Below are 13,310 nucleotides of genomic sequence, written 5' to 3'. Positions count from 1 at the left end.
GACTATGTCCCGTTATTCTAGAACCCCCATGACTGTGACCCATTGTTCTTGACATCCCTCCCCTCCCTGTGACTGTGACCCATTGTCCTAGACCCCCCACACCCCCAGTCAGAGGAAACCACATCCCAGCATCCAGTCTGTCCGGCCCTGTCACATTTTTACACATTTCAGTTCGATCCCCCATATTAATGTCGACCCAATAATTCCTCATCCGACTTCTGAGGAAACAGCCTGGTGACACTTCGCTGACTCCTCTGTGGCAAGTCTGTCCTTTCTTAGATAAGCAGAATAAAACTGCCCAGGTGTGGTCACACTACGGCCTTGTACAGCTGCAGGAAGAGATCCTCGTCCTGTGCTGAAATCCTCTCGCAATGGTGGCCATTTGCCTTCCTAACCACCTGCTGGGCCCGCACGCTTACCTTCGATGGCGGGTGTACAAGGACACCCAGGTCACTCTGTACATCAACATTTCCCAAACTATCCCCAGTTAAATAGTACTCTGCCACTCTGCCTGAAGTGGGTCACATTTATCCATGTTACTCTGTATCTGTCCTATAGTTACCCACTCACTCAACTTGTCTAAAATCACCTCAAAGCCGCTTAACATCCCCCTCACCACTCACAATCTCACCAAGTTTTGTGTCATTGGCAAACTTGGAAATATTTTCCTTCCCTCGTCCAAATCATTTCCTGGGCTCCAGCTATTCACAATATACATCACTGATGCCTGCGATACACAGCTAGTCACTGCCTGCCACTTTCAAAAAGACCCATTCATTCCTACTCTCTGTTTACTGTCTGCTACGTCAATGTATTACCCCCCAATGGCTTAGCACACTGGGTTAAAGAGCTGGCTTTGAAAGCAGACCAAGGCAGGCCAGCAGCACGGTTCAATTCCCGTACCAGCCTCCCCAAACAGGCGCCGGAATGTGGCGACTAGGGGCTTTTCACAGTAACTTAATTTGAAGCTTCCTTGTGACAATAAGCCATTTTCATTTCATTTCAATCCCATGTGCTTTCATTTTGTACACTAACCTCTTCTGTGAGACTTTATCAAAAACTTCCTGAATGTCCAAATACACCACATCCACTGGTTCACCCTCATCTACCCTGCCGCTTCCAAAGACTCCAGGACGTATGTCAAACATTGATACTTTTGTCAAACAAATATCCCGTTGATATTTTCCAAGTGACCTGAATCACATCTTTTACTCCAGCACTCTCCCTACAACTGATGTTCGGCTGACCACTGTAAACATTCTCTCCCTCCCTTTTCAAACAGCAAGATTGTATTTACCATCCTCCAATCTAAATTTGATGGGACGTTGAGATTTGTTGCGATGAAAAAGCCCCTCGGTTTAATCCCTGATGAATCCATGGACAGATTTGGCAGGAACATAGAACATTCCAGCGCAGTACAGGCCCTTCGGCCCTCGATGTTGCGCCGACCTGTGAAATCACTCTAAAGCCCATCGACACTATTCCCTTATCGTCCATATGTCTATCCAATGACCATTTAAATGCCCTTAGTGTTGGCGAGTGCACTACTGTTGCAGGCAGGGCATTCCACACCCTTACTACTCTCTGAGTAAAGAACCTACCTCTGACATCTGTCCTATATCTATCTCGCCTCAATTTAAAGCTATGTCCCCTCGTGCTAGACATCACCATCCGAGGAAAAAGGCTCTCACTGTCCACCCTTTCCAATCCTCTGATCATCTTGTATGCCTCAATTAAAGTCACCTCTTAACCTGCTTCTCTCTAACGAAAACAGCCTCAAGTCCCTCAGCCTTTCCTCATAAGGTCTTCCCTCCATACCAGGCAACATTCTGGTAAATCTCCTCTGCACCCTTTCCAATGCTTCCACATCCTTCCTATAATGCGGCGACCAGAATTGCACGCAATACTCCAAATGCGGCCGCACCAGAGTTTTGTACAGCTGCAACATGAGCTCATGGCTCCGAAACTCAATTCCTCTACCGGTAACAGCTAAAGGAATGAGAGACAGTGTGGAGTGAGGCACCTTCTGAATAATAATTTTTAATAAAACCATTGAATAATCTGAGATAAAGTACAGCAAGAGTTCAACATTGTGCTTTTGGTAGTTTTACAATCAATTCGTAGAAAGGTGGATCTGAGGGTTATGGCGCAGGATTGGACAATCCCGGGAATAGTGTAGCATGGATGAGTATGAGACAGGTCCCAGGAATGATGGGATGGACTGGAGGTGAGGGGCTGGCAGATTGCCATTGATATGGGATGAAAATGAACCGGGTACAATAGATCATGCGATAATGGGTGGGTGAATGGGGCGTGCAGTTTGAGTATAGCAACATCTGACACCAAGATTACAGCCATTAGATTATTTATTGTGCTTTTAGTTTAAAGAATTTTGATAGTGGTCAGAGTAAGGTAAAGGCGAAGGCCTGGGTGAACTGCTGGAATAATCTGATCCCGGCCCAGGGGCCTGTTCTGCTCGCCAACCCGAATCTCCAGCAGTAACCCTCACAGTCTTTGGTACATCAGGCACTTGGGGGCCTGGGAGTGAGGGGGAGTGGTGAGGAATATGGGGCCAGGACAGGGGACCTGTGCAGGATCAGACTATTCAACCAGCTCCATCACATCATCTGAGCAGCAACTCTGTACTGGGGACAGTCAGAAGCAGCAGCGAGACGCAGAGTGAGGGAGAGACAGAAAGAACAGCAGCATTGCGACCTCGAGGAAGCACGTCTGTAACAAAACAGAAAACAGTCAGTTCTGGAGGATCCGCTGGAATCAGAGACAGACAGGAACAGAAGAAAACAGTTCTGGAGATGAGGAGGAATTTCTTCAGCCAGAGGGTGGTGAATCTGGGGAACTCTTTGCCGCAGAAGGCTGTGGAGGCCAAATCACTGAGTGTCTTTAAGACAGAGATAGATTGGTTCTTGATTAACAAGGGGGTCAGGGGTTATGGGGAGAAAGCAGGAGAATGAGGATGAGAAAATATCAGCCAGGATAGAATGGCGGAGCAGACTCGATGGGCCGAGTGGCCTAACTCTGTCCCTATGTCTTATGGTCTTCTGGAGGAGCAACAGGAAGCAGAGAAAAAGGAACATAGAAACAGGAGGAGGCCATTCAGCCCCTCGAGCCTATCCCACCATTCACATAGAAACAGGAGGAGGCCATTCAGCCCCTCGAGCCTATCCCACCATTCACATAGAAACAGGAGGAGGCCATTCAGCCCCTCGAGCCTATCCCACCATTCACATAGAAACAGGAGGAGGCCATTCAGCCCCTCGAGCCTATCCCACCATTCACATAGAAACAGGAGGAGGCCATTCAGCCCCTCGAGCCTATCCCACCATTCACATAGAAACAGGAGGAGGCCATTCAGCCCCTCGAGCCTATCCCACCATTCACATAGAAACAGGAGGAGGCCATTCAGCCCCTCGAGCCTATCCCACCATTCACATAGAACATAACAGCACAGTACAGGCCCTTCGGCCCTCGATGTTGCACCCACCTGTGAAACCACTCTAAAGCCCATCTACACTATTCCCTTATCGTCCATATGTCTATCCAATGTCCATTTGAATATCCTTAGTGTTGGCGAGTCCACTACTGTTGCAGGCAGGGCATTCCACGCCCTTACTACTCTCTGAGTAAAGAACCGACCTCTGACATCTGTCCTATATCTATCTCCCCTCAATTTAAAGCTATGTCCCCTCGTGCTAGACATCACCATCCGAGGAAAAAGGCTCTCACTGTCCACCCTATCCAATCCTCTGATCATCTTGTATGCCTCAATTAAGTCACCTCTTAACCTTCTTCTCTCTAATGAAAATAGCCTCAAGTCCCTCAGCCTTTCCTCATAAGATCTTCCCTCCATACCAGGCAACATCCTGGTAAATCTCCTCTGCACCCTTTCCAATGCTTCCACATCCTTCCTATAATGCGGCGACCAGAATTGCACGCAATACTCCAAATGCGGCCACACCAGAGTTTTGTACAGCTGCAACATGACCTCATGGCTCCGAAACTCAATCCCTCTACCAATAAAAGCTAACACACCGAACGCCTTCTGAACAACCCTCTCAACCTGGGTGGCAACTTTCAGGGATCTATGTACATGGACACCGAGATCTCTCTGCTCATCCACACTGCCAAGAATCTTACCATTAGCCCAGTACTCTGTCTTCCTGTTATTCCTTCCAAAATGAATCACCTCACACTTTTCTGCATTAAACTCCATTTGCCACCTCTCAGCCCAGCGCTGCAGCTTATCTATGTCCCTCTGTAACTTGTAACATCCTTCCGCACTGTCCACAACTCCACCGACTTTAGTGTCATCTGCATATTTACTCACCCATCCTTCTACGCCCTCCTCCAGGTCATTTATAAAAATGACAAACAGCAGTGGCCCCAAAACAGATCCTTGTGGTACACCACTAGTAACTGGACTCCAGTCTGAACATTTCCCATCAACCACCACCCTTTGTCTTCTTTCAGCTGGCCAATTTCTGATCGAAACTGCTAAATCACCCTGAATCCCATGCCTCCGTATTTTCTGCAGTAGCCTACCATGGGGAACCTTATCAAATGCTTTACTGAAATCCATATACACCACATCAACTGCTTTACCCTCATCCACCTGTTTGGTCACCTTCTCAAAGGACTCTATAAGTACCGGTCAGACAGGGAGGAAGGCGTCGAGTGAGGGAACCGTGGTTTACCAGGGAAGTGGAATCTCTTGTTAAGAGGAAGAAGGAGGCCTATGTGAAGATGAAGTGTGAAGTTTCGGTTGGGGCGATGGATAGTTACAAGGTAGCGAGGAAGGATCTAAAGAGAGAGCTAAGACGAGCAAGGAGGGGACATGAGAAGTATTTGGCAGGAAGGATCAAGGAAAACCCAAAAGCTTTCTATAGGTATGTCAGGAATAAGCGAATGACTAGGGAAAGAGTAGGACCAGTCAAGGACAGGGATGGGAAATTGTGTGTGGAGTCTGAAGAGATAGGCGAGATACTAAATGAATATTTTTCGTCAGTATTCACTCAGGAAAAAGATAATGTTGTGGAGGAGAATGCTGAGCCCCAGGCTAATAGAATAGATGGCATTGAGGTACGTAGGGAAGAGGTGTTGGCAATTCTGGACAGGCTGAAAATAGATAAGTCCCCGGGACCTGATGGGATTTATCCTAGGATTCTATGGGAGGCCAGGGAAGAGATTGCTGGACCTTTGGCTTTGATTTTTATGTCATCATTGGCTACAGGAATAGTACCAGAGGACTGGAGGACAGCAAATGTGGTCCCTTTGTTCAAAAAGGGGAGCAGAGACAACCCCGGCAACTATAGACCGGTGAGCCTCACGTCTGTAGTGGGTAAAGTCTTGGAGGGGATTATAAGGGACAAGATTTATAATCATCTAGATAGGAATGATATGATCAGGGATAGTCAGCATGGCTTTGTGAAGGGTAGGTCATGCCTCACAAACCTTATTGAGTTCTTTGAGAAGGTGACTGAACAGGTAGACGAGGGTAGAGCAGTTGATGTGGTGTATATGGATTTCAGCAAAGCGTTTGATAAGGTTCCCCACGGTAGGCTATTGCAAAAAATACGGAGGCTGGGGATTAAGGGTGATTTAGAGATGTGGATCAGAAATTGGCTAGCTGAAAGAAGACAGAGGGTGGTGGTTGATGGGAAATGTTCAGAATGGAGTACAGTCACAAGTGGAGTACCACAAGGATCTGTTCTGGGGCCGTTGCTGTTTGTCATTTTTATCAATGACCTAGAGGAAGGCACAGAAGGGTGGGTGAGTAAATTTGCAGATGATACTAAAGTCGGTGGTGTTGTCGATAGTGTGGAAGGATGTAGCAGGTTACAGAGGGATATAGATAAGCTGCAGAGCTGGGCTGAGAGGTGGCAAATGGAGTTTAATGTAGAGAAGTGTGAGGTGATTCACTTTGGAAGGAATAACAGGAATGCGGAATATTTGGCTAATGGTAAAGTTCTTGAAAGTGTGGCTGAGCAGAGGGATCTAGGTGTCCATGTACATAGATCCCTGAAAGTTGCCACCCAGGTTGATAGGGTTGTGAAGAAGGCCTATGGAGTGTTGGCCTTTATTGGTAGAGGGATTGAGTTCCGGAGTCGGGAGGTCATGTTGCAGCTGTACAGAACTCTGGTCCGGCCGCATTTGGAGTATTGCGTACAGTTCTGGTCACCGCATTATAGGAAGGACGTGGAGGCTTTGGAGCGGGTGCAGAGGAGATTTACCAGGATGTTGCCTGGTATGGAGGGAAAATCTTATGAGGAAAGGCTGATGGACTTGAGGTTGTTTTCGTTGGAGAGAAGAAGGTTAAGAGGAGACTTAATAGAGGCATACAAAATGATCAGGGGGTTGGATAGGGTGGACAGTGAGAGCCTTCTCCCGCGGATGGATATGGCTGGCACGAGGGGACATAACTTTAAACTGAGGGGTAATAGATATAGGACAGAGGTCAGAGGTAGGTTCTTTACACAAAGAGTAGTGAGGCCGTGGAATGCCCTACCTGCTACAGTAGTGAACTCGCCAACATTGAGGGCATTTAAAAGTTTATTGGATAAACATATGGATGATAATGGCATAGTGTAGGTTAGATGGCTTTTGTTTCGGTGCAACATCGTGGGCCGAAGGGCCTGTACTGCGCTGTATTGTTCTATGTTCTATGTTCTATGTTTGTGAGGCACGACCTACCCTTCACAAAACCGTGTTGACTATCTCTAATCAAATTATTCCTTTCCAGATGATTACACATCCTATCTCTTATAAACCTTTCCAAGGTTTTGCCCACAACAGAAGTAAGGCTCACTGGTCTATAGTTACCGAGGTTATCTCTACTCCCCTTTTTGAACAACATTTGCGATCCTCCAGTCATCTGGCACTATTCCTGTAGACAAAGATGACTTAAAGATCAAGGCCAAAGGCTCAGCAATCTCCTCCCTAGCTTCCCAGAGAATCCTAGGATAAATCCCATCCTGCCCAGGGGACTTATCTATTTTCACACTTTCCAGAATTGCTGACACCGCCTCCTTATGAACCTCAAGCCCTTCTAGTCTAGTAGCCTGAATCTCAGTATTCTCCTCGACAATATTGTCTTTTTCCTGTGTGAATACTGACGAAAAATATTCATTCAGCACCTCTCCTATCTCCTCGGACTCCACGCACAACTTCCCACTACTGTCCTTGACTGGCCCTACTCTTACCCTAGTCATTCTTTTATTCCTGACATACCTATAGAAAGCTTTAGGGTTATCCTTAATCCTACCTGCCAAAGACTTCTCATGTCCCCTCCTGGCTCTTCTTAGTTCTCTCTTTAGGTCCTTCCTAGCTAACTTGTAACTCTCGAGCGCCCTAACTGAACCTTCATGTCTCATCTTTACATAAGTCTCCTTCTTCCTATTGACAAGTGTTTCGACTGCTTGAGTAAACCACGGTCCCCTCACTCGACCACTTCCTCCCTGCCTGACAGGTACATACTTATCAAGGACACGCAGTAGCTGTTCCTTGAACAAGCTCCACATTTCCATTGTGCCCATCCCCTGCAGTTTTCCTCTCCATCCGATACATCCTAAGTCTTGCCTCATCGCATCCTAATTGCCTTTCCCCCAGATATAGCTCTTGCCCTGCGGTATATACCTATCCCTTTCCATCACTAAAGTAAACGTAATTGAATTGTGGTCACCATCACAAAAGTGCTCACCTACCTCCAAATCTAATACCTGTCCTGGTTCATTACCCAGTACCAAATCCAATATGGCCTCGCCTCTTGTTGGCATAGCTACATATTGTGTCAGGAAACCCTCCTGCACACATTGGACAAACACAGACCCATCTAAAGTACTCGAACTATAGTGTTTCCAGTCAATGTTTAGGAAGTTAAAGTCCCCCACAACAACTACCCTGTTACTTTTGCTCCTATCCAGAATCATCTTTGCAATAATTTCCTCTACATCTCTGGAACTTTTCGGAGGCCTATAGAAACTCGTAACAGGGTGACCTCTCCTTTCCTGTTTCTAACCTCAGCCCATACTACCTCAGTAGACGAGTCCTCATCAAAGGTCCATTCTGCCACCGTAATACTGTCCTTGACAAACAATGCCACCCCTGCCCCTCTTTTACCACCTGCCCTGAGCTTACTGATATGTCTAAATATCTAAAAACAGGAAGTGGCCATTCAGCCCCTCAAGCCTATCCCACCATTCACACAGAAACAGGAAGAGGACATTCAGCCCCTCGAGCCTATCCCACCATTCAATGACATCACGTGGATCTGTAGGGCGATGCCACAGACCTCCCTTCGGCCAATAGACAGAGAGAGAGAGAGACAGAGAGTGAACAGAGAGACAGAGACACAGAGAGACAGAGAGAGAGAGAGACAGAGAGACAGAGAGAGACAGAGAGAGAGCAGAGAGACTGAGAGACAGAGAGACAGAGAGACAGAGAGTGAACAGAGAGACAGAGTGAACAGAGAGACAGAGAGAGAACAGAGAGACAGAGAGACAGAGAGTGAACAGAGAGACAGAGAGAGACAGAGAGACAGAGAGACAGGGAGATACAGAGAGACAGAGAGTGAACAGAGAGACAGAGAGTGAACAGAGAGACAGAGAGAGACAGAAAGACAGAGAGACAGAGAGACAGGGAGATACAGAGATACAGAGAGTGAACAGAGTGACAGAGAGTGAACAGAGAGACAGAGAGACAGAGAGTGAACAGAGAGACAGAGAGAGACAGAGAGTGAACAGAGAGACAGAGAGAGACAGAGAGACAGAGAGACAGAGAGAACAGAGAGACAGAGAGAACAGAGAGACAGAGAGAGAGAGAGACAGAGAGACAGAGAGAGACAGAGAGAGAGCAGAGAGACTGAGAGACAGAGAGACAGAGAGTGAACAGAGAGACAGAGTGAACAGAGAGACAGAGAGAGAACAGAGAGACAGAGAGACAGAGAGTGAACAGAGAGACAGAGAGAGACAGAGAGAGAACAGAGAGACAGAGAGAGACAGAGAGACAGAGAGACAGAGAGACAGGGAGATACAGAGAGACAGAGAGTGAACAGAGAGACAGAGAGTGAACAGAGAGACAGAGACACAGAGAGACAGAGAGAGAGAGAGACAGAGAGACAGAGAGAGACAGAGAGAGAGCAGAGAGACTGAGAGACAGAGAGACAGAGTGACAGAGAGTGAACAGAGAGACAGAGTGAACAGAGAGACAGAGAGAGAACAGAGAGACAGAGAGACAGAGAGTGAACAGAGAGACAGAGAGAGACAGAGAGACAGAGAGACAGAGAGACAGGGAGATACAGAGAGACAGAGAGTGAACAGAGAGACAGAGAGTGAACAGAGAGACAGAGAGACAGAGAGTGAACAGAGAGACAGAGAGAGACAGAGAGTGAACAGAGAGACAGAGAGAGACAGAGAGACAGAGAGACAGAGAGAACAGAGAGACAGAGAGAACAGAGAGACAGAGAGAGAGAGAGACAGAGAGACAGAGAGAGACAGAGAGAGAGCAGAGAGACTGAGAGACAGAGAGACAGAGTGACAGAGAGTGAACAGAGAGACAGAGTGAACAGAGAGACAGAGAGAACAGAGAGACAGAGAGACAGAGAGAGAACAGAGAGACAGAGAGAGACAGAGAGACAGAGAGACAGAGAGACAGGGAGATACAGAGAGACAGAGAGTGAACAGAGAGACAGAGAGTGAACAGAGAGACAGAGACACAGAGAGACAGAGAGAGAGAGAGACAGAGAGACAGAGAGAGACAGAGAGAGAGCAGAGAGACTGCGAGACAGAGAGACAGAGTGACAGAGAGTGAACAGAGAGACAGAGTGAACAGAGAGACAGAGAGACAGAGAGTGAACAGAGAGACAGAGAGAGACAGAGAGACAGAGAGACAGGGAGATACAGAGAGACAGAGAGTGAACAGAGAGACAGAGAGTGAACAGAGAGACAGAGAGACAGAGAGTGAACAGAGAGACAGAGAGAGACAGAGAGTGAACAGAGAGACAGAGAGAGACAGAGAGACAGAGAGACAGAGAGAACAGAGAGACAGAGAGAACAGAGAGACAGAGAGAGAGAGAGACAGAGAGAGACAGAGAGAGAGACAGAGAGAGAGCAGAGAGTGAACAGAGAGACAGAGAGAGACAGAGAGACAGAGAGACAGAGAGACAGGGAGATACAGAGAGACAGAGAGTGAACAGAGAGACAGAGAGTGAACAGAGAGACAGAGAGACAGAGAGTGAACAGAGAGACAGAGTGAACAGAGAGACAGAGAGAGAACAGAGAGACAGAGAGACAGAGAGTGAACAGAGAGACAGAGAGAGACAGAGAGACAGAGAGACAGAGAGACAGGGAGATACAGAGAGACAGAGAGTGAACAGAGAGACAGAGAGACAGAGAGTGAACAGAGAGACAGAGAGAGACAGAGAGTGAACAGAGAGACAGAGAGAGACAGAGAGACAGAGAGAACAGAGAGACAGAGAGAACAGAGAGACAGAGAGAGAGAGAGACAGAGAGACAGAGGGAGACAGAGAGAGAGCAGAGAGACTGAGAGACAGAGTGACAGAGAGTGAACAGAGAGACAGAGTGAACAGAGAGACAGAGAGAACAGAGAGACAGAGAGACAGAGAGAGAACAGAGAGACAGAGAGAGACAGAGAGACAGAGAGACAGAGAGACAGGGAGATACAGAGAGACAGAGAGTGAACAGAGAGACAGAGAGTGAACAGAGAGACAGAGACACAGAGAGACAGAGACACAGAGAGACAGAGAGAGAGAGAGACAGAGAGACAGAGAGAGACAGAGAGAGAGCAGAGAGACTGCGAGACAGAGAGACAGAGTGACAGAGAGTGAACAGAGAGACAGAGTGAACAGAGAGACAGAGAGAGAACAGAGAGACAGAGAGACAGAGAGTGAACAGAGAGACAGAGAGAGACAGAGAGACAGAGAGACAGAGAGACAGGGAGATACAGACAGACAGAGAGTGAACAGAGAGACAGAGAGTGAACAGAGAGACAGAGAGACAGAGAGTGAACAGAGAGACAGAGAGAGACAGAGAGTGAACAGAGAGACAGAGAGAGACAGAGAGACAGAGAGACAGAGAGAACAGAGAGACAGAGAGAACAGAGAGACAGAGAGAGAGAGAGACAGAGAGACAGAGAGAGACAGAGAGAGAGCAGAGAGACTGAGAGACAGAGAGACAGAGTGACAGAGAGTGAACAGAGAGACAGAGTGAACAGAGAGACAGAGAGAGACAGAGAGAGAACAGAGAGACAGAGAGACAGAGAGTGAACAGAGAGACAGAGAGAGACAGAGAGAGAACAGAGAGACAGAGAGAGACAGAGAGACAGAGAGACAGGGAGATACAGAGAGACAGAGAGTGAACAGAGAGACAGAGAGTGAACAGAGAGACAGAGAGACAGAGAGTGAACAGAGAGACAGAGAGAGACAGAGAGTGAACAGAGAGACAGAGAGAGACAGAGAGACAGAGAGACAGAGAGAACAGAGAGAACAGAGAGACAGAGAGAGAACAGAGAGAACAGAGAGACAGAGAGACAGAGAGAGACAGAGAGACAGAGAGAGACAGAGAGACAGAGAGACAGAGAGACAAAGTGACAGAGAGTGAACAGAGAGACAGAGAGACAGAGAGAGACAGAGACACAGAGAGACAGAGAGACAGAGTGACAGAGAGTGAACAGAGAAATAGAGTGAACAGAGAGACAGAGAGAGAACAGAGAGACAGAGAGACAGAGAGTGAACAGAGAGACAGAGAGAGACAGAGAGAGAACAGAGAGACAGAGAGAGACAGAGAAACAGAGAGACAGAGAGACAGGGAGATACAGAGAGACAGAGAGTGAACAGAGAGACAGAGAGTGAACAGAGAGACAGAGAGACAGAGAGTGAACAGAGAGACAGAGAGAGACAGAGAGTGAACAGAGAGACAGAGAGAGACAGAGAGACAGAGAGACAGAGAGAACAGAGAGAACAGAGAGACAGAGAGAGAACACAGAGAACAGAGAGACAGAGAGACAGGGAGATACAGAGAGACAGAGAGTGAACAGAGAGACAGAGAGTGAACAGAGAGACAGAGAGTGAACAGAGAGACAGAGACACAGAGAAACAGAGAGACAGAGACACAGAGAGACAGAGACACAGAGACACAGAGAGACAGAGAGAGAACAGAGAGACAGAGAGTGACAGAGAGACAGTGAGACAGAGAGACAGAGAGACAGAGAGAACAGAGAGAACAGAGAGACAGAGAGAGAACAGAGAGAACAGAGAGACAGAGAGACAGGGAGATACAGAGAGACAGAGAGTGAACAGAGAGACAGAGAGTGAACAGAGAGACAGAGAGTGAACAGAGAGACAGAGACACAGAGAGACAGAGAGACAGAGACACAGAGAGACAGAGAGACAGAGACACAGAGAGACAGAGAGTGAACAGAGAGACAGAGAGATACAGAGAGACAGAGACACAGAGAGACAGAGAGACAGAGAGTGAACAGAGAGACAGAGAGATACAGAGAGACAGAGAGAACAGAGAGACAGAGAGAGATCAGAGAGACAGAGAGACAGAGACACAGAGAGACAGAGAGATACAGAGAGACAGAGACACAGAGAGACAGAGAGACAGAGAGTGAACAGAGAGACAGAGAGACAGAGACACAGAGAGACAGAGAGATACAGAGAGACAGAGACACAGAGAGACAGAGAGACAGAGAGTGAACAGAGAGACAGAGAGAGACAGAGAGACAGAGAGACAGAGAGAGACAGAGAGAGAGCAGAGAGACTGAGAGACAGAGAGACAGAGTGACAGAGAGTGAACAGAGAGACAGAGAGTGAACAGAGAGACAGAGAGAGAACAGAGAGACAGAGAGACAGAGAGTGAACAGAGAGACAGAGAGAGACAGAGAGAGAACAGAGAGACAGAGAGAGACAGAGAGACAGGGAGATACAGAGAGACAGAGAGTGAACAGAGAGACAGAGAGTGAACAGAGAGACAGAGAGACAGAGAGTGAACAGAGAGACAGAGAGAGACAGAGAGTGAACAGAGAGACAGAGAGAGACAGAGAGACAGAGAGACAGAGAGAACAGAGAGAACAGAGAGACAGAGAGAGAACAGAGAGAACAGAGAGACAGAGAGAGAGAGAGACAGAGAGACAGAGAGAGACAGAGACACAGAGAGACAGAGAGACAGAGTGACAGAGAGTGAACAGAGAGACAGAGTGAACAGAGAGACAGAGAGAGAACAGAGAGACAGAGAGACAGAGAGTGAACAGAGAGACAGAGAGAGACAGAGAGAGAA

The 13,310-nt window shown here is 47.6% G+C and overlaps 1 protein-coding gene across 1 annotated transcript in view; it reads right to left on the bottom strand.

The window, feature by feature from the left end:
* Window positions 1-2,020: 2,020 nt before the first annotated feature.
* The window catches only part of LOC140411222 (MAM domain-containing glycosylphosphatidylinositol anchor protein 1-like), an 875,194-nt gene continuing 863,904 nt past the window's right edge, over window positions 2,021-13,310 (bottom strand). The window contains exon 17 of the mRNA XM_072500330.1: window positions 2,021-2,730. Coding sequence (XP_072356431.1) covers window positions 2,624-2,730 — 107 coding nt within the window. The 3' untranslated portion in view covers window positions 2,021-2,623. The remainder of the gene's footprint in view (window positions 2,731-13,310) is intronic.

This window comes from Scyliorhinus torazame, chromosome 4, assembly GCF_047496885.1.
Source record: "Scyliorhinus torazame isolate Kashiwa2021f chromosome 4, sScyTor2.1, whole genome shotgun sequence".
Classification (NCBI taxonomy): Eukaryota; Metazoa; Chordata; class Chondrichthyes; order Carcharhiniformes; family Scyliorhinidae; genus Scyliorhinus; species Scyliorhinus torazame.
The sequence above is the reverse complement of the archived record's forward strand: the minus strand, read 5'-3'. Positions and strand labels throughout refer to the sequence as shown.